Raw genomic sequence first — 22648 nt, forward strand, 5'->3', positions numbered from 1 at the left:
GGTTACTTCTTGAAGCAAATGAACTAGATGACATTTCCCTGAAGAGGAAGAAAGGGTTTTTGAAGACATTTTTCTCCTCTGCATATTGGGACTCTGTGTAAAATATGACTGCCCCCGAACCTGTAAGTTCCTCATAAAAATGTCATATCGTACAACCTCATAAGAATTTTCTAACCTCTGAACAGGACCGGAAGAGACAATATTATACGAAAGAAAGGTAAAGAACTGCAAATTAGTTGCTCAGCTTAGCCCCTTTGGAGTGCCAACATCCTTACCCCAAACACCAGAATATCCATTCTCTTGGAATTAATGAAGGTTAAAGGAAACAATTTATATGAAAGTGTCAAAAAAAAAAAAAGTAAGAAAAAAAGACAATGTTTTATACAATCAGGTGGATATAAGGTTTAAATGTCATTTTAAGAAAATTTTAGCCTTTGTGACAGTATGGATGACCTGGAGAACATTATGTTAAGTGAAATAAGCCAGCCATAGAAAGACAAGTACCATATGGTTTCACTTACCTGTGGAATTTAATGAACAAACTGAACTACCAAGGAAAATAGAGATAGACTTATAGGTAGAGAGCAGGCAGACAGCTCAAGGATGGGATTGTGAGGAACGGGGAATGAGCAAAAAATAAAAATAAAAGGGAGAGAACTCATGAGCATGGACACCAGTGTGGTGATTGTGGGGGTGGAAGAGGATAAGTGGAAGTGGTAAAGGGCTTAGAGGGATAAAAGGTGATGAGGAAAATAAAATTTGGGGGATATGCAGGAGGCAGCTGATCGATGTTTCTCTTTCATGGATGTTTCTAGCTCTCTGTCCCTCTCTCTTCCTCTCTGAAAAATCAATAAAATATATATATTTTTTTAAATTTTACAAAGGAAATTAATGAACTAAACTGCACATAAGTGTGGGTGAATATTCATAACATAATATTGAGAGTAAAATGCTAATTCCAGGTAAATAAATAAATTCCATTTTATTAATGAGGATGATGATTATAATAAGAATCATCCTAAACTAATTATATGAAAGAAGGTAAGATATTAAGGAAATCATGGCTCATTCACAGCAAAACGTTCTTCAAAGGCACATCTGTCTTACAAATTAGCTCAAAGGACTTGTTCATACTATGTACTTAAGTAGATGGTGAATGGCATTGATTGGATCCACAGTCCCCCTCTGTTGGATTTTATGAGGCCCATTCAGAATGAGCCAGGTTGAGAACAAGACCAAGTCCACGTTCTGAGTTCTTCTGTTGGCAAAAATATAATGCTAACAGCTTTATAAGTGCTATTTTCAATGAAATATCACAGAACAGCTTGTCCCAGTGATATTTCTAAAGCTTGCCTGCAAACCGCCTACTGGGAAACCCAACTGAAAGAGAAGAAAGAGGGAAGCAAAAGAAAGCCACACAGACAAATGACAGGCTGAGGGAAAAGAACAAAGGGTAAAGGGAGACCAGCCAGGCGAAAGTGAGCACTGAAGGGAAGTAAGGAGCAATGAGATGCACAATATCAAACACAGGCAAAAATTAAAGACCATAAGGAATAGAGAATGTAAAGAAAATATATAGAAACAACTGGGGCTGGCGGATAGGGAAGTGATTGCAAGTAATGCAGCGTGTTCAGAGAAATGAAGACAAAACGAGAGGGAGACACCCAAGAGAAAAAAAAAAAAAAGTAACAACTTAATAATTGGACTATAATTATTAAAATGCTATGAAAGGAAGATGATGTGAGATAATAGCATGTTTCCTAAGCTTCATTTGTTGTTGTTGTTTTCTATAATATACAAATTCTTTTTTCTAAAAGCTGATATAGATTTCAGTGTCTACCATCAATGCCAAGGGGAGAAAACATTCCATCCCAAGTCCCTTCTTTTAACCTAAAAATCAATGTACATATCATAACACAGGCCAGGCATTGCAATGTCAGTTTTGCATGCACAGATTCAGAAACAGCATACATTATGGTGCAGATAATGTCATTCTGGGCACTTACCTGGGGTCGAATAACTTTTACAATGTTTTTGAGGGCAGTGTCGGGGGATGGAGGTGAGCAGTCAGGTGTTGGGCCTGTAGAGCTGTTTCTATGGTTACTAGTTCCTGGAGCAGTAATTGCTACCTCAGAGGCATTATCTGTGAATAAAAATAGAACTGCCATGAACCTAATCACTCAGTTTACCTTTTGAGACTGCAAATTAGTTTAATGAACAGGAATTGGGATTTCAACTTAAAACTATCAATTACAAGATCATACTGAGGAATATGCTCAGCAGCATGATTTAAAGAAAATGTTTATTGAATGCGTTGTTCTCTTTTAGAGTAATATCACCCCCTGTGGTATTATCCCAAGAAAGAAGAGTATTATTATTCAGTTAATAATGATAGATTACCCGGCATAGCTGTGAAGACTGCCACGATGATATGAATGACTAAAACTGTACCTTAACTTAAAAAAATGATCTTTTTAATATATGATGTGCCTACGCTTTCTTCATAATCTTTCAAATGGGTATTGATCTTTATTAAAGTACATGTTTCATAGCTCCAATTCATAAAACCCCAATTCAAACCTCCCCAAAGCATTTCTCTCAGAAATCCTTCAAGCTATAGAAAAATACCCCAGTGAGTTAACCTAGATGAGAAACTGACATTTGTACAAAACAGATGTATAATAAAAACTATTACCCCACAGATAAATATATCCTCCTATATGGTCAAAACTAAATGAATGAGATTTCAAAAATCTAAATAAGTCTTCCCTTATGGTAACTGTTTGGGGGGTGGGGTGGAAGGATAAAGAAAGTAATGTCTTCAAAATCAGCAGCACATGAAACATTTTCTTCGTAAGTTTATACAAAAACAAAATAACATCAAAGATGCCATTTGGAATGTTTAAAATACTTGGGAAAGGATGACAAATGTTTTATAAATAACTTCTGCTAGCACAAAGAGAAGTTATATTATTTTAACAACAATTTGGCAATCCTCTATGGCTTTTTATGGAAATGATTGCAAGTTCAAATCTGAAAAAATAAAAAAAAATACTTCCCTGTTACAATTTTAATTCGTTTCCAATAATGTTCTGTCCTAGACAGCTCACTGAATTGATGCAAAGGAGACTGAGACTGTGAGTTGCTTATAGACCAGCAAATCTCTCTGTTCCACAGCTACTGTCTACAATCCCAACTGAAAAGCAATAATTTATGAGGGCATCTCTTGCTCATAAGTGAGGATATAAAAACTCTACCCCCACATAAAAGTATAATTCAGTCTTCTGGTGAATCCAGACATAGGTTTATGAAAAATACAAGTGTGGCACATTGAATTAAACAGATCCATCACTAAATATGCCTTTAAAATGTCCAGAGCTCTCTCTTGACTTCAGTTTAATGGATCAGGTGGGAATTAGCATCTCAAGAACAGGCAGGTTTGTATGAGTGGTCTTCTGAGTAGAACAGAATAGTATGAGTCAATATTGAAAGAGACAAAACATCCATCAGCAAGAGGATGACAAAGATGCCCTGCTTCTCTCCAATGTGTCCTTCCTTCTTTCATTCATTCAACCATACATCCAAAAACATTTATTTGGGGGCAAGAATGTCAGTTATTATGTTCCTTCTAAGGATAAATCTCTAGTCAGGGGTAGTGGATAGGGAGGGATAAACAGGTGGAGCAGAGAGGATTTTTAGGACAGTAAAACTGCTCTCTATGATTCTATACTGATGGGTGCCTGACATTTTAATTTGTCTAAACCCATGAGACTATACAACACAAAGAGTGAACCCTAATGTAAACTATGGACTTTTGTGATAATGATGTTTCCATGTAGAGTTGTTGATTGTAGCAAATGTACCCCCTCTCTGGTGGGGGGTGTTTATTGGTGGGGGAGGCTGTGTCCATGTAGAGGCAGAGTGTAAATGAGAACTCTGTATTTCTACTAAATTTTGCTATGAACCTAAAACTGCTCTAAAAATAATGTCTTAAAATATTTTTTAAGAAATCTCTGCCCTTGCCCTAGCAGGTTTGGATCAGTGGATAGAATATTGGCCTGCAGACTGAAGGTTCCGAGGTTTGACCTCATTTATAGGCTATAGGCTCCTCCCCAGTCTGGGCCCTCCTTGGGGCTCATGTAGGAGGCAACCAATCGATGTGTTTCTCTCACACTGATATTTCTCTCTGTCTTTCCCTCTCTCTTCCACACTCTAAAAATAAATGGAAAAATATCCTCGGGTAAGGATTTAAAAATATATATCTATGCCCTTGACAAGTATACAATCACATGTGGCCTCAGAGATGCAATTTATAATGCTATATAACTTGAGAATTGATAACAGATCAATGAAGCATGATGAAAAAACAGGGGAGGACTGTGGCTGGAGAGGAAGGTGGTTGTTAAATTCTTCAGTTTTCAGGCAAGAAAGCTGGAGTAGAACATAAATCATAACAGCATAAATGAGCATACGTGAGCTATTTTATGTTAGGAAGAAGTCGGAGATGAGTTTAAATGAGTTAGAGGAAGTTTTTTAGTATAAAAGTTTACACTTAATTCTATAGGCAATAAGAAATATTGAAGATATTTAAGCAGGGAGTGAGTGCCCTACAAGTAATAATAGGTAAAGTTCATTGGACTGCAATGAAATCATGTTACAGTTTATTTTCCTTATCATTCTCTCTTTTGTACTTTTCATTGTTGTATTTCTGTATTGTATTCTGAATAGTTTCTTTTTTATTAAATTTATTGGGGTGACATTGGTTCCCAAAGCCATACAGGTTTCAATTGTACAAATCAACAAATCATCTGCCTCGCTTCTTATATTTATTTTCCAGTTTATTGGTTCTTTCTTCAGCTCTGTCTAGTCTGCTACCAAACCATTTTCTTAATTTCAATTCTAAAATTTCGACTTGTTTCTTTTTCAAATTTATTGTCACCATTTGACATTTTTCAGTTCCCTAACTTTTTCATGCTTCCCTTTATTTATTAGGAAATGCCAAAGACATTTGTTTTTCCTGAGTTTTTTTTAGCATCTGAGTCCAATAATTCCAATATCTGAATTCTCCATAGACCTGTTTCTCTATACACTGTTCTATTATCTATCTCATCTTTAATTCTTTATTATGTGTCACTCAACTTTTTGATAGAATAAGATATCCAACATTAAATATAATGCTTTTGTCTTTTAGTAAATGTTAATTCAAAGAAGCATGCCAATATACATTCTAATACCATATGCTGAAGTCTGTAGAAAACTTATCTGTTCAATGTTAGATAATTTATTTAACCTCTCAGGATGTCAGTTTCCTGAACTTTAAAAATGAAAATGAATTATAAGTATCTTCTTGGGTTTATGTGTGCATATAAAATGAGAGAACGCCCATGAAAAATAAGTAGCATGTTATGAGGTTTAATAAATTAGAGTATTATATAGGTTTAATAAATTTGAGTTTTGTTTTCCCCTATTAAACCAAATATTATCAGAATTAAAATAAAATATGTAAGTGGAAAGAAAATCCAGAGGGAGAAGCAAGAAAATTACTAATGTGTTTTTAGATAATACTAGTACATCCAGAGTAACGACTGTGAGTAATTGGGTAGGATTTGAGGCCAGTACCTTTAAGCTATTAATACAAATTGGTAGGAACAGAATTGAATTCCAGGAATAAGGGATGATCCATTGAGGGATGATTTACTGCAAGGACTGGCCCTGCTGACTGCCTTTGGATCAAAGACAGAAAAACTGCTGGGCACTCTAGGCAGACTATAAAACAAAAGCTTATGAATGTTTCTTACAAGTAATTTAACACAGAGCACAAGACAGTGGGTAATGAAGTACTAAATTCTGTAGGAAAGACTATAAGTGTCTCTATCTCCTGAATCCATGATCTCTGCCATTATACCGATAATTTGATTTTATACTACCGTGCACTATTCATTATCTCTTTTAGTCCCGACTATATTATCTCAGAGACTTATATTTCCATTATACCCTCCATAGCTCTTAGCTCAATGCAATCCTTTAAAAGTACTAAGTGAAATAAATCAAATGAAGCAACACTTGTGTGTCATTGGCAACCATCACAATGCCCATGGTGGCATGAGGAAAGGTGATCTGGCTTTTATAATTCCATGGTCCTTTTAGAGAAAATTCAAATGAAAATCACAGAACACACATAAGAGTGTTAGGAAACAGATTTATGCTTTAAACTAGCCTTTATTATACCACTTATAAAAAATATTCAATACCAAGTATCCAGTGGACTTTATAAAATGGCAGCCTATGTCAAAGATATGCATCATCAACCCACATCTCACACCTGCAGCTACAAAACATTGCTGATGAAAATGAAATTAGGTGTATAAAAACTGCTTAGAGAAAATTACTGAATATACTTCAATCTTAGATTGAAATAAGAAAGATCTTCTACTCAGATTCCCTTACTATGCATTAGATTATGCATTAGATTATGCATTATGATTGTCAGTGTCCTCTACAATAATAAGCTTTAGCAGGAACCTTCTGGTTTACTTGAGCTTTTAGAAGAAAGCATTCCGTGAATACAAAATAACACATGGGCAGTGTTATAGAATTTTAACATCATTCTTTGTATGTGCGGAGCAGTTAAAGGGCACCGGAGACCTTGTTAGCGGCTGCGTAGCTGACAAATAGGACTGAGATTGCTTCCAGCTGGAGCTTCAGGAAAGGTGTCATGGAACAGGTGGTGATAAAAGAGGTCTCTGGCAGATTAGTACAATTTAGATATAAACAAATGGGCGGTAAGGTGGGAAGTGGGATGAGAAAAAAAGCAGAGGAATTGGAAAGAGCTACGCACATTGGTAGAATAAGAGAGAGTTCATTTTGAATAAATAATATTCATGGAAAGTAATACTAAGAAATGGAGGAGCCATATAGTACAAATTTGGGCTTTGGAACCGGACAACCCTAAGCTGCAATCCTGGCATATTTAATCTCAGTTTCCTATGAAAAAGTGTTTTCTCATAGTTTTGTAAGGATAAATGGGGTATCTGTGTATGAATGTTTATTTAACATATTACCTGGCACATAGTAGGTGCTCAGATAAATGTAGCTATTGATTACACACACACACACACACACACACACACACACACACACACGTGGGAAGTCTTGAATGTAACACTAAGTAATCATCAAGAAAGTATTTAACAATTTTTAGTCTAGCAATTCATGAAGTACAAGTTTTAATTGTTGGCCTTAAGTCATGAATTAGCAAGCTTCTTTTGCAAGGGCAGATAGCATTTTAAGCTCTGTAGGTTTTATGGTCTCTTTCATAACTACTCAACTTGCTGTTGTAGCACAAAAGCAGCCACAGACAATATGTAAGCAAATGGTTGTGGCTACATTCCAAGAAAGCTTTATTTATAAAAACAAGTGTGGACAAGATAAATTGTAGACCTCTGTCATAGTACATCCCACGGAAATGTTTTTCCTCCTATGGACAAACCTAGAAGAATGGCATATTATACATTGCTTTTCCATATTCACATTAAGTATGAATATTCTCACTACGTAATTTAAACCTAAGATTTTCATTATAAAAGTAGAAATGTACTTATTATTTAAACAAAAATTAACTATATCTAACACAAGGGCTATGCCTTCTCCATAATAAGTGTTCAATAGTTGCTCATTGGATGGATAAATAAAACGTGAATAACCCAATTAAATCTTTGTATTTTAAAGTAACTTTGTTTTGCCCTAGCTGGTTTGGCTCATTGGATAGAGCACTGACCTGTGGACTGAAGAGTCCCAGGTTTGATTCCAGTCAAGGGTACATACCTCAGTTGAAAACTCCTCCCAGGCCCAAGCCCTGGTCAGGGCTCATGCAGGAGGCAACCAATTTTTTTCTCACATCCATATGTATCTTTATCTTTCTCTCTCTCTTTTACTCTCTCTAGAAATCAATGGAAAAATATCCTCAGGTGTGGATTAAAATAAAAATGAAGTAACTTTGTTTTAGTAATGGAACATGACCATCATTTCTGAGACGGGCTGTATAAAAATCATAAGTAGTACAAATATCTTCAGTTTCAATATTTCCAGTGAGAAGAGCCCACTATGTACTAGTTGAGGAAGTTAATATTTAATAACTGTTTTAGAGAATTATTTAATATTCCAAATAGTTATTACATTTTTACTTTCTCCTAGCGATGGTTTTTTTTAAGAATTAGCAATTCTTTAAAATCTATTGAAAACTGAAACACTTGACCCTCCATTACTATCCCCATCAACAGCTGTACATATTCCATAGTCTTAACCAAGCAGCTACTTGACCAGATAAAACACATGGTGGGTAGCTTCTAAGATGGGCCCGATTGATTCTCCCTGCGTCATGGTATTCATGCTTTTGTTAATTTCACACCCCTAGAGTGTGAGTTGAACTTGTTGATAAACGTGCAACAAACAAATAGAGAAGTGATGAGATGTCACTTCTAGGGTTAAGTTATAAACAAGCTTGGGTGTGTCATCTAGTGGTCCCCCTCTCTAGATATCTCACACTGAGAAAAGCAAGGAACCACACCATCAACAGCCACATGGAGAGGCCCCCATCGCGTGGTAAGGAACTGAAGCCCTCAGTTAGACAGCCCATTTGGATCCACAATTTGTCAACAATCACATGAGTCAGCTTGGAAATGGATCCTTGCAGTCAGGCCTAGAAATGACCTTTTCACAGAGAGTCTGAAACCAGAACCATTGCCCTGTAAGCCCTCCTGGATTCCTGACCCACAAAAACTCTGAAATAATAAATATTTGTTTGTTTTGGACACATGTGTTAGCGTAATTTGCCTTGTGTGCATACATACAATATAGTTCTGAAAATAGCTTTGTGTATTTCATAAAATTAGTGGGTTTTACTCAAAGTGTCAATAAGTTCTAGGAAAACTGGGTGGAAATCACCACCTATACAGAGTTTTGTCTGAAATATACACTAGTCAGGAACCCATATTTACTTTGGTGATCTGGTATTTGGGCATAAAATGCAGCCACAGATTAGTCTTACTCTATTATTAACATCTGAATTTATATTTCCTTTGACATGCTATTATACACTTCAAGTTATATGAATACTCATGATGGCAGACTTCACATACTATAAGAAAAATATATTATATCCAACTGCTACTTGTTTTGAGGAACTTTGGGAAAAGTTAGATTTCATTCCATATGCTTTCATAAATCAGATTGAAATGTCTCAGGATTCCCAGAAAGTAAATGGGAACCCTCTTCCCAAGTATTATTTAATCTTAACTCATCTCGCCTCTTTTATACTCACAGCAGGAATAATACTTAACTGGAAGCAAAGATTTCCATTTTTTCCCTATTCTAGAGATAAATTCTTTGTTACATCATTATCCTCATTTCTTCTTTATCTACCTAGTTGGGAAGGTGGGGACTGATAAGAGATGAGACTATTTAAAAAAAAAAAAAAAACAAGAAGAAGAAAAACCAGCACACCATTTAGGGCTTCTTGAAGATTTGGGTCATTTTTCTAAGAATAATGACAAAATAATAAGTCACTAAAAGTTTTTAATCAGAGGAGTGATACATTCAGATTTGTGATTTTTAAGATGACTTTGGCTGTAACATAAGCCATAAATTCAAGGACAATTAATAGTTTATTATTAAAATAATCCAGAAGAGTGGTTGGTGAAGGTAGAGATTACGAGAAGATAGATTTGAGAGATAATTGGAGATATATAAAAAGTTACAGAATTACCCTCACCTCCTACATATGACAGTTAAGAACTCGAGACTGATTGGATATCAGAGTTCATAGAGATGGTGATGGCAAGGACACCCAGGTTTCTGAAGTCAGATGAGTGATTAAATAAATCATTTATTGAGATAAATTTGCATGAAGAATAAGTTTGAGGGGGAAAATATGAGCTTAGTTTTAGATATGTTAGGATTAAGATGCCTTTTAGACATGCTGGTGAAGATATTTAGTAGATAGGGGATGGATGGAGGGATGGAGGGCTGGAGGGATGGAGGGATGGATGGATGGATGGATGTATGGATGAATAAGTGAACAGATAGATGGATAAAAAGACTAGATTATCTTGGAGTTGACAGAAGTAGTGTGTCCTGGAGAGCAGTATTTGGGAGTCCTTACCATGTTGATTATAACAGAAGCTACACTGTGGATGAGATCACTTAAGAAGAAAGAAAAATAAAATGAATAGGAAGAACTTTTCTGAGCCTTGAGGAACTTCCAGCTTTTAGAACTTACAGAAAAATGTCAGTTGCCATGAAGAATGTTAACAAAGTTCCATTTGATGGCTTCAATTTTCTTTATTAATTAAAATATGAGAATATGTGCTGTGAGTGAGAGATAAGATAGGAAAAAGTACCAGAGGTTTGAGAAGACTAAAGGAGAGAGAAATAGTGGAAGTCCAGCTTGAATTTGGTGAACATGAATTTATTAACTAATGAATATTAATTTCATAATTATACATAGTCTGGCATTATAGGAGAATCTCTGTTTCAGAGGGTACCATAAATGGCATCATAAAAGCCCATTTTCCTAACATAATCACTTTAAAGAATTTGTTGTCTTTTTAGAAATGTTATTCTAAAATTCATGTTAGTCATATATTGTATAAGTAAAATTAGTCTGAGGGAAAAGAAATATAATTTGTTTTTTGTTTAAGATATTATTTTCCACATATAGCCAAATTCCACCAATTTAAGCAAAATGAGATGATCACATTTTCCAATTGGTCAACTGTTCCTATGGGTGAAAGAATAAACTTACTGGGATTTCCTTGCAGGTACGGTGATCCTAGTCTCCTCTCTTCACCCCTCTATAAACTAACATTGGGTTAAAAATGTACCAAGTACCAGTCTGCTTTACTAAATGGCTAAGACAGCATTACAAATGCCAAATAAATAATTGCTGTTTGATAAAGATGGCTCTTATCAGCAAGTGCAGTATTTATATGCAAAAGAATGATTCCAAGGGGCTTAAAAACATTTGCTCTCTTAAATGAGTTAAACATACCCACAGAAATTATGTTGACATTACTCACTTGCTAAGCAGAGATAAACATTAGTCCTGGTCCAGTCGGAATTCTTTCAGTTTCAATATTTTGGCACTAAAATTCAAAAAGCTTCACCATTCATTTAAAAATATATATTTGGGTATACAAAAGTTACAGAAGCACCATCGAAATGATCGATTTCAGGATACTGGTGGAAGTGTAGTGGGGGAGGGGAGGATTATTCACCAGATGACCTTTGCATTTCAGGGTGACCACAGCCAGTAAGCACATTAGCAAATTGCATAGAGGTAAGCAAGATACACACTATCCTGGCATGCACCTATGATTGTGTTCTTTTTTTTTTTTTTATCAGAGATCATCTATTCTCTTTCAACAAGACTGGAAACAGTGTTGCTGCAAATTGCTCATTAATCAAAATGGATTTATTGAGCATCCATAGTGTGCAAAGCCTGTACTAAGTGATTCAAAATAACAGGTTGCCTAGTTACCATAAAATAGAAATATTCCCCTGTGAAGGTTAAAATTAAATGAAAAGCAGACAAGAAAACATTATCTTTGATGGCATCTGACTATTTCATCAGGGCTTTTTCTGCCATTACAGCCATTTTCTTTTAAAGATAATGGTCATTCATTCGTTTGATTATTCATTTATGTATGCCACTGAGTCACCGCTGTGATTATATGCGGTTCTTTTTTTCCTGATACAATAAGGGGGGAATATGATTCAATATTGACTGCATAAACATGAGTCTCAGACAGAAAATTACCAAGAAAGGACTGGACTTCTGTTGTTCTTTTATTTAATGAGCCTAGTATTGGAGCAATAGAATGCCTTATTCTGTGTAAACTCTGCAGTTATTGAGGCATTAGTTAAGATGCTCCTTGGGAAGAGCATCCCTCATTTTCTGGTTGGACTGCAAAATGTTGTTGAATATAGCCTCGCTAATAAGGTGCTTCATATTTAAATTAAACCAGTGGAAATGCTGGATTTTTTTTTCCTTGTGGTCAGGATGAGATATGTTTTGTACTAGCTCATCCTAGTTAATACATGGGACAGCCCTCAGAAAGGAAACTAAGATGAATACTTAACTGTGATTTTCTGAGAAACTACATATTCTATAACTATGAATGACACTGCCAGTCACAGCCAAGACCCTCAAGCTGCTTAGCTCTGAGATAAGCAGGCCAGGCATCCTCATTCACCCCTCCCTTCTGTGTAGTATTGAGTTTCTGTGCTCAGTTTTGGCCTCCATATTTGTTCCCTTGAGCTCCTGTTACAGAGTACTCCCAACTAGGTATCTTAACAGAAATGTATTATCTCACAGTTCTGGAGGCCAGGTGCCTGAAATCGAGGTTTTGGTAGGGTTGGTGGCTCCTGAGAGCTGTGAGAGAGGCTTTGTTCTAAGCTCTCTCCCTGGCTTTCAGATGTATCTCTCCACATCATCTTTTTTCTTTGCATGTTGCCTGGGTACAAATTTCCCCCTTTTTATAAGGTCACCAGTCATGTTGGATTAGGGCTCATCTAATGACTCTGCTTCAACTTAATTATCTCTATAAAGACCCTCTCTCCAAATGCTCTAAATAAGGTCACATTTTGAGGGACTAGACTTTAGGATTTCATAAAAGGAGGGGGGGGAGCAGTCTTTCTCCAGTAAAAATCTGATCATCCCTTCATCATATCTCTTTCCTAACTCTTCCCTTCCTCCCTTCTCTCTCTCTCTCTCTCTCTCTCTCTCTCTCTCTCTCTCTCTCTCTCTCTCTCTCTCTCCCCCCCTTCCCCCCCACCCCCCTCTCTCTTTCTCTCTTCCCTTCATAATCCAGTTCCAGTGTGTGTAAAAATCCCCATTTTCTCTGTAAGCCTATGCCATTTTATCTAACACCACTAACCAAGAACTAAAAACACGTTCCCTAACATGCAGCATTTTAGTTCCCTTGGCTACTTATTTCACAGATGTCAGAATCCCTAAGGCAGGAAGGAATGAGCTTCACTCTCAGCTGTGTCCCCCTTCCCTCAGGGCTGCCACTGCATCTGTCCTGGACTCCACCATTTCTTGCTGAGACTGCACGTTGATCTCCTCATTAATCCTCCTGCCTCTAGCCTCATCTCTGTCTAATCTATTCTCCACATTGCTTCCAGAGAGTCATTTTAAAACAAAATCCTATCAGGTCACATCCTCACTTACAATCTGTCAGTGATTTACTCCTGCCATGAGGTAAAACCCAAACTTCTGCACACCACTCTTGTTGTTATCATTTTCCCTAAGAGCATTCCCTAGCCTGGGGGCCATACAAGTCCCACTCATCCACCCAACTCTTCTTTAAGGCTCATATCAGGCAGCAGTTTCCTCAATAAGCTCCCACTCACTCTGTCCTACCCTCCTATGAAAACCTCAAGTTCATCTCTCTCATTACACTTCTTACCCACAATTTTAACACATTCTTAGCTCCTAATGATCAAGTTTTGTACCTTTCACTCTGTTTCCTCTGCAACAGGTAGCGCAATATGTAGAACACAAGAGAAAACTCAATAAATGCACGTTGAGTGGATGAGGAACTGCAGGGTGATTACCTACCCAGTTCCATTTGAGTGCCTTTAAAAGACTCTGATACATCAAGAGGTGTCTCCGCATCCAAAAGTCCTACTTTCAGTCAATACAGGGCTTAGTAACAAAGGAAAAACATCCATCACTCCCTGAGAAGTCAGTAATTCCCTAATAGGTCAGTAACTTCTCTGAGTTCATCAGCTTGGTTAGTTGGCCCTGAGAACACAAGGAAAAACTAAGGAAGAGGCCTAGCAGAGTGAGAGACTTGGAAGTAACTGGATCCATGCAAAACCTAAGCTACAGGTTAATGGAATCAAAGAGAAAGATGACACAACTTGCGTTCCCATCAGCCAGAAGACAGTTATGCCAACGCTCTCTTCACCCTGCTGTGGTTCTCATGCACGCAAATTCTGTGGATTTCCAGATAAGGTTCCAGAAACTGCTCTGACTTATATTCATCCCTATTCCTAACATTAAAAAGAAAATTTCTTCCATTCTAATACTGGATTCCCTCACCCCTTGAATTCTTAGTCACAACCCAAAGGTTACTCTAGGCACTGTGGGCCAGTCTCATTTCAACATCTGAAAAAGCCACTGGACTGTGACCAATAATTATGAATTAAGCCTGGGTCAGATGAGCAAACTGACTTCTTTTATACTGAATCCAGATGACTGAACACAATTGAGGAAAATAATAGTCATGCAAATTAATTCTTATCCCACTCGGTTACGGTGGGATTTGTATTCTCCAAATGTGGCTACAAGAACATATTCTTATAATATAACTTTATTTTTAATATATTATTTTATTGATTTCAGAGAGGAAGGGAGAGGGAGAGAGTAAAACATCAATGAGAGAGAATCATTGATCAACTGCCTCTTGCAATCCCTCTACTGGGGATTGAGCCCGCAACCAAGGCATGTGCCCTGATTGGGAGTCAAACTGTGACCTCCTGGTTCATTGGTGGACATTCAATCACTGAGCGACACTGGCCATGCTCTTATGATGTAACTTTAGTAACACATTTCCTTAAAGGGTTGGGGAAGATTAAATTTTCTCCACTTAAATAAAGGCAGCCTCTTTACTATAATGAAATTTATGTCTTCTGAGGCTAAGTCATAAAATGTAGTACCTAGAGCTCTGCCTCATTCTCTAAGGATGCTTGCTCTTAGAATCCCATCACGTACCAGGAGGAAGTCCAAGTTGGCCATGTCAGCCATATGAATAAGGACTGACCTTGTGACTGGAAGCTCCTGACCCCAGCAACGTTGCTGCAGTTGCTCTCACTTGGAGCAGAAAGAAGTTATCCCTGCCGGGCCCTATCCAAATTGCAGATTTATAAGAAAAATAAATGACTGTTGTTTTAACTCACTAAGTGTTGAGGTAGCTAATTATGTAGCAATCAATAATAAGAACATATTGCAGTACTTGGAAATGGGGTGCTTCTATATCAAAATGTGGGTGGCATTCACTTGGTGATTGGGCAGCAGGACAAGCTGGAAGGGCCTCCCAGTGAGTAACTGAAAAGCTAACTGGCCTTTAAGAGGGAATTCATGGACGCCCAAAACACTCCAAGGAAGCTGTTGGTAAAGCTCAAAGGACAGAAAATGCAATTGGAAGCTCAAGACAAGGATTCATGAGTCATGTCATAGTAGAAAGTTTGGCAACATTGACATCTGCGGTAGCATGGAAAATAGCAACTGAACCGAATGAACTCTGTGATCTAGCTAAGGAGATTTCCAGGCAGAATATTTAAAGCAGAACTTAGCTTCTTCTGGCTTCCTGTGATAAAATTCAGAGAACTGCAGAGTGGCCTGCTAAATTCAAAGGAGCCAGGAATTTCTGGGTATAAAAACAAAATTGGCTTCTGATTTTCAGCAGCTCCACATGGCAAAGTAATAATAAATAATCAATAATAATAATATCTCAAATTAAGAAGGCCAATGATCAAATCTGAATGGGACTACAAATCATTCCTTAACACCTAAGCAAGATCTCAGGAAGAGCCACACAGAAACTTTAAGCCAAACAGAAAAGCCCTTTAAGGACTTTTAAGGGCATACTTCATAGATCCTCTGGGTTCAATAATAGGACTTCTGAGAATCTCAAGGTCATTGTCTCACAGAAGTCACCCAATATCTAGAAGAGCTTATCTGGAATATAAGCTTTTGTCTAAGGGGGTGTAATATAAATTGAAACACAAAATGTCTATGAAGTTTTAAAAGAAATTATATCAGCTTGACCTGGAAGGAACAGAGATAGTACACAATGAAAAGAGCTCTTTTGACTGCTCAAATTTTAAAGGCAAGAAATTGGAGAGAAAGACACTCAGCTGTAAATATGGGTTGCTTTTTATGGAAAAGGAAGAATGACTCAGAGGCTGGAACCTAGAGCCCCAGAGAACAATTCCTATGCATAGGATTGACCCTTAATCAAGGAACTGTGTCTGATTAGCTTTATAATAGCCGCAGGCTGTGACTGCTGTGGGCCCTGTTTTCCCTGTGTCTGAATACGAATGTCAATTGCGGCCTTCCTACACTTGCTCCACTATCATAAATGGGGTGTGTGGGAGAGGAGACTGATAAATTGTCTCTTTAGTTCACAGGTCGTCACTGCTGAGAGCAAAAGTAATCAAGGACCTGTATGGTAAGACCAGTCCCACAGCGAGTCAAGCACCTAGGCAGTGTCATTCCCATGAGACCTCCTGCCAGGAAGTTAAGGGACCAGAACTTACTTCAAAATGCAAACAAAACAAAACAAAACAAAACAAAAAAGAAACAGATTATCATGATTCTATTGGGGAATTTCCATGTTGAAAATATTATGGGAAATCAAAATCTGAATGACACATCTTCACATACACAAGCACGCAGATGGAACTGTGAGTAAGACACGTTACCAGTTCTTGGGGAAGGGGCTCTTGCAATTTCTAAAGAGCAGGGTTTCTTTGTAACCGCTGTGTCCGTGAGATCACAGAGAAAGTTCTCGTTTTCTGAAGGAAACGTATCCAGAGAAGCAGATGGTACAATTTCCATAGTGTAATTCCTCTTCTTTGGATAGGATTCCTGAAAGGAAGGAGAAAACATAAAAATAGCTTTGTGATAAAGACACAGCCTGTTTAATGTACAAAGCTAGGAAAGATAATCGGGCTCATCAGTTCTCCCACAAGTGATTGACAGGGGATGATTCATCTGTTTGAATAAGTTATGCTATCATGTTACTCCGGTATTATCAGCCATCATTTTAGAAGGGTCTTTGCAATTTGGTTCCCCTGAATTTATGACTGAACTAGTCGAGTTCAGAATCTCTTGTGATAAAATCTCTTTATAATATATGTCTATTTTTCTAGCTGTGGTCTAAGCTGTTGTTTTAATGAACAGTCCTTCCCAAGACTCTACTCCTTTGGCTGCTTCCTCGAGACAGGCATGAGACTCCGTTTTGGTCAATTGGATACAGGGGAAGTTTGCTGGAAGGGTTCTGAAAAACTATCTTCCCCAGAGAAAAGAAATGCAAGGAGGCCACTTCAGAGCCTCAGCCCTCAAGTTCCTCTGTCTGGCTGCAGTTTTGATGCCTGGTGCTAGGGCAGGGACATTGTAACCATAAGGCAATAAGCTCAAAGTCAAAAAGGTAACAGGTCAAGAACAGCAACAGAAGGATAAAAAGAGCTTGGGACCTTAATTACATCATTAATGACATCAAGTAGCCCCGGAGCCAGGCTCCCCAGGCTTCTGAAGCTCCTCATACTTGAGCCATTGCAATTTGGGTTTTCTGCCCTTTCGAGGTAAAAGTATTCCCACCTAACACACTAGTATTTTTCTTCACTAAAATACAAAAATCACTCATTGCAAGTTAGAATAAATTTAAGGTCCAATTCTATATTACTGTTTCTTCACTATATTCTAAAATTTAGAATTTATTTCATTTCACAAGATCTTAGTTTCTTGGATAGGCATTAACAGAGCAACAAATATTTATTGGGCATCATCACATAGAGCTAGGACTATGCTATTCACTGAAGATTTTTTTATAACTAGTAAGAAATAATCCTTGCCCTCAGAAAGGTCAAAATTTACTAGAGGAAAATAAAGCCAGATTATCTGCATTGTAAGTTTAACAATTAACCATGTTTTGTTTTTTGATAACTGTTACCTTTATAGAGTAATAATTCACTACCAAAAGAAAAAGACAAATAAGAAAAAATACAAACTAATTTCAAAAAAAATTTCCAAGACATATCCAAGGGTTGGTAAAGATGTAGCACCAGCTCCGATTTTCCCCCCTGTAATATTTACAGTACAGAGAGTAAGTAGTCAAGGTCACTGCAATTGCTTTCGGACCATACCAGACCCTCACACATCAAAGAGTCAATTATGTTCACTCTACTCTATTGAAAGCAGGAAATTGGGAGTAATTTATTTTTAACAACAAAGGGTGACAAAACAGAGAGCGTCCGGAGGAAAGCAATCAGGGTGGCATATGATTTAAAAACCATGTCACAGAAGATATGATGAAAGGGCTGCGGCGTTCCAAGCCAGAGGAGCCTGACAGCAGGGCGACAGTGCTCTCAGCAGGTCTGAAAGGCTGCCCCTCAAGAACTGTCCCACACAGTGGGGAAGGGGACAGGCTGCTGTGGTAGATTTATTCTAACATTCTTAAAGGCAGAATAGCCCAGCCGGTGTGGCTCAGTGGTTGAGAGTCAACCAATGAAACAGGTGGTCAGAGTTCGATTCCAGATCAGGGCACACACCTGAATTATAGGCTTGATCCCCAGTAGGGGGCAGGCAGCCACAAGATGATTCTCTCTCTTCATTGATGTTTCTATCTCTCTCTCTCTCTCCCTCCCCTTCCTCTCTCTAAATAAAAACTTTTTTTTTTTTTTAAGACAGAACAATAATGGATATTTACAAGTCAAGGAGGGCAAATTTGGGTCACTACAAAAAGGAATTTTCTATGAGTTGATAATATTGCTTATCTTTTGGTTAAGTTGGAATGCTGTGTTTAATAGTATCTATAAAGAATTATGAGCACTTTAAAGGCCTTGAAAAATACTCTGAAATCTAACCAAGTGGAATGAGTTAATTTGCTCATTCCAAAGAGAAAGACATACACTTATTAGAGAAATATTAAAAACCATGAAGAAGAGGAAAAAATCACATTGAACCCAGCATGCTCAAATAATTAACAGTAACATTTTGGTGGTGATGCATTCTGACTGCTTCCCTCTGTAAATGTGTGTGTAAACATGTGGCTGCTTGCAAAAGAGAAAACAAATATTTTAAACAATAACAAAGTGCTTCCTAAGGAAGGACCATCATTTCTCAGTGGAATAAATGATTTCTTTGTGGGAAGTGAGAGCCCTAAGGAAGGAGATGGCAAAACAAAAAGAGGGAAAATTATGCTTTTGTAATCATATTGTCAGGAAAGAAGGGCATTCAACAAAATACCTGACAAGTATCTCCCAACAGAGGATGGATATGTGAGATGATTAAAATTGCATGTGGCGACTACTCCGTTTAAATGATAGAATATTACCATCGGAACTCTCCCTCTTCCCCCATTTTCATTCCACCCAACCCTCCCCAACCAATGCTAAATCCTGTTCTGAACTTTGTAATGCCCTGAAGTGTTGTTAAAATTTAAACTTGGATTTTGACTTACAGGTTAAGTGCCCATGTACTCTTGATGGTAAATCCTGGTAACAGATCAGAGGAATTAAAAGAACTGGCTCAACAATTTGCGACTCACCTTCAAGGCTCCATTGTACCTCATCTAGCAAAAGTGGGCTATAATCTAGAGAGCAGTTTGCTTTCTCCTTGGTAGTTAGACTCCATCTTTATTCTAATGCCCAGTTCCAGGATCCCAAATATGTTTCTGTGCTTGCTTTGTTTTAATAGCAGCATGCCTAAGACTGTGTTCTCTGACTGGTATTTGCCAGCTCTCTTCTGAGGGACAAAGAATCCTTTCCCTTAATCCTAACCAGGTCCCTAATGCCCTGAATTCCTAACTTCACAGCTCCATGTCTGAGTGTGAATCTATAATGCCTAGACTTACTTAGTTGGCTTCATCCTACCTGCTACAGTTGATTGCATAATGTGCACATCAAATAGTACTTCTTCAAAAAGACACATATTGAACACACTGAGTGAACATGTTCCCCCAAGAAAAAAATTGAACAATTAGCCTTTAAAAGTCTACAAATTATGTTTTCATAGGTTGTTTAAACTGTGTACCTATAAAAGTTTAAAATCATCAGTGGTAGACCAAATCAAAGTTTCTTAGTGACTAAAATAAGGTCATATTATCTGGTACAGAAATGAGTTACAAAAATTCAGAAATGAGTTATAAAAATTCAATTGTTCTCTAAGGGGGTATAAATATAGATTAGCAATACCATGGGAAAAAACTTAGTAGTTATAATTTACAGAATGAGTCAGAGTGTAATATACCAGTTAAAGACATAATATGTCAATGGCTGATTTAATACAAATATGATATTTGGACTAGAGAAAGTGGCAACCCTCCCTTCCTCTGTGCCAATTAGAATTGGGAATGATGTGAGTTAGTAATTTCATAAAAGATAGATTAGCAGAATTATATTGGCCCTCCGCCTTATGAAAAACCTTGGCAACAACCAGGGTCCCAGGTATGGATGCAGCTGTTTCTCAAACGTACCAATGGTGCAGCTTTTATCAGAAATAAGGTGACTTGGTGGCTTTTCTAGATGACTTTGACAAGGCATCTCCAAGAACTTGCCTCTAAAGCAGCTCTATTCTTAACCACATGGAGGAAACTGAAACTGCTAAACCTACACAGCAGGGAGGCCACACTTGGACACTCAGCTGCAGGTACTGGGGCCCACATTTCAGGAGGTGCAAAGACCAAATGCACTATTCCCGCTGGACGTGGATAAGGAAAGTGTTGAGTGTCAAACCCATGTCATGTGAGAAAAGATTGCAGAAAGGGTGCATGGATACATGTATCACAAGTACTTGAAAAGCAGAAGGGTGATGCTAATTGTTCTCTGAAGGGGTATAAATGTGCAGATGGAGAGATGGTAACAAGAAGACAATTTCAACTCAAGATGAGCTTTCTAAAAATTAGAGCTTCCAGGTGCGAAACTGGCTGCTTAGCAGAGAGCAAGTTCTCTGTCCCTGAAAGTCTTCAAGCTCAATATGATCAACACAAGACATCTCCTGAGAACGGAAGATGGTGGTTTGACTGAAATGAGCTTAAGATGGTAATTAAATGAGAAGATGGAAGTATGTGTCAGCATAAGCTAAAAGCTACCTGCATACTTTTGCTGCTTCCTGAATTATTTTTCTGATAATGAGAAAAGTAATACCAGCACAAGGAAGTATGGGTTGATGACTCTCTCAAAGTTAGTGATGACTCACAATTTCAAGTGACTCAAAACAGGTGAAAGCTTTTGGAAGTGGTCTAAATGCTCTTACATATCCTTCAATATCAAGAAATTATTCCCTGAAGACTTACAACGACATTTAAATAGGAAGATTATTCTATAAATGTGAAATACTAAGAAAAATAAGGAAATTATAAGGAGAGTCTTTAAGTGGGTGGGAAGAGATCATCCTGGATTATCCACTTATAAGTGAAAGAGAAAAGGAGAGTCAGTGTCAGAGTGATAAGGCATGAGAGACTTGACTGGCCATGGCTGGCTTTGAGGATGGAAGGAGTACAGCTCACAGAAGCTAGAAAAGGCAAGAAAATTAATTCTTCTCTAGAGTCTCCAGGAAAAAATGCAGCCCACAAACAGCCCTATACACACCATGAATTTAGCTTAGTGGGACCCATCCTGTACTTCTAGAACTAAAAATTAATAAAGTTATGTTTTTTTAAACCACTAAGTGTGCCGTAATTAGTTACTGCAGCAATAGAAAACTGACAGGGTAATACCAGAAGAAGGTACCACTTAGGGAGGCAACAGAAACTACTTAAAGGCTGAGTGGGGGACATGAAAATTGGAGTCCAATGGAAAATTTGTTATATTATGATATGATTCAATATTTTTTAAAAATAGTGATTTTTTTCCACTTTTACTTAGTTTTAAATATAATTCAATCTTTTGTAAGAGTTTCCCTCCCACTCTATCTTGGATCTAGACAAGCAATTCTGAAGTGAATTTGGAAAATAAATGCACAAAAGAGACAGGTTATCAATCTGAAGAGAGAAAAGTAATGGGGGGGGGGGAGGGATATAGATCAGCCTTTACCAGACACTTAAATAAATTATAAATGGCTATGGTATAATCATCAAACAGCAATAGAATAGGAGAATTTAAAAAAAAGCAAAGCTCAATGTTTTTGGAAATCTATTATATTATGAAGGTGTTATTTCAAATCAGTAGAGAAACAATAGATTATGTAATAGTGCCAGTGAGATAACTGAGTAGTCATCTGGAAAGAAAGAATAAAACTGGATTAATATTTCATTTCTTATATGAAAATAAATTCCAGAAATTATTTAAATAACAAATAAATAAGCTTGTAATAACAATCTCAAAATAGGAATGACCTTTACCAAGGGATAACCAGATGCATAACCAGAACTGTAAAGAAAAAAAATGATGAATTTGAGTACATGTAAATATTTCTATAAAGCCACTAAGATACCAAATGTTGAGACAAATGACAAATTTGGGGAAATTCTAACAAAGGGTAAATATCTGTAATTATATCAAGAGAATTAAAAATTGAGATGAAAGAGATCATTAACATAAGGGAAAAGGTGGGCAAAGGATAGGAGCAATTCATTTTCTTATATGAACAGATGCTTGATCTCATTTATAATTAAACTAGAGGCCTGGTGCATACATTTGAACACTGGTGGGGTCCCTCAGCCTGACCTGTGGGGATTGGGCCGAAACTGGCTCTCCGACATCCCTGGGGGGTCCCAGATTGTAAGAGGGCAATTCGCTGGTGATGCACCCTGGAATCAGGCCCTTTCCTCTCTGGTTCTGGGTGCGTCACCCGAGAACTGCAGCTGCCAAGTCACTTAACTCCTGTGTTGACCATCTGCCCCCTTGATGGTCAGTGCAC

The 22648-nt window shown here is 37.5% G+C and overlaps 1 protein-coding gene across 17 annotated transcripts in view; it reads right to left on the reverse strand.

Annotated features, from left to right (window-relative positions):
* ANKS1B (ankyrin repeat and sterile alpha motif domain containing 1B) overlaps positions 1 to 22648 on the reverse strand; it is a 774190-nt gene that overhangs the window by 521040 nt on the left and 230502 nt on the right. For all 17 annotated transcript variants that reach the window (XM_084876364.1, XM_084876380.1, XM_084876382.1 and 14 more), the window contains exons 10-11: positions 16492 to 16657; positions 2007 to 2143 (exon numbers count right to left, since the gene is read on the reverse strand). In XM_084876364.1, coding sequence (XP_084732490.1) covers positions 2007 to 2143; positions 16492 to 16657 — 303 coding nt within the window. The remainder of the gene's footprint in view (positions 1 to 2006; positions 2144 to 16491; positions 16658 to 22648) is intronic.

The sequence above is a fragment of the Pipistrellus hanaki genome, assembly GCF_964339955.1.
Source record: "Pipistrellus hanaki genome assembly, chromosome: 3".
Taxonomy (NCBI): Eukaryota; Metazoa; Chordata; class Mammalia; order Chiroptera; family Vespertilionidae; genus Pipistrellus; species Pipistrellus hanaki.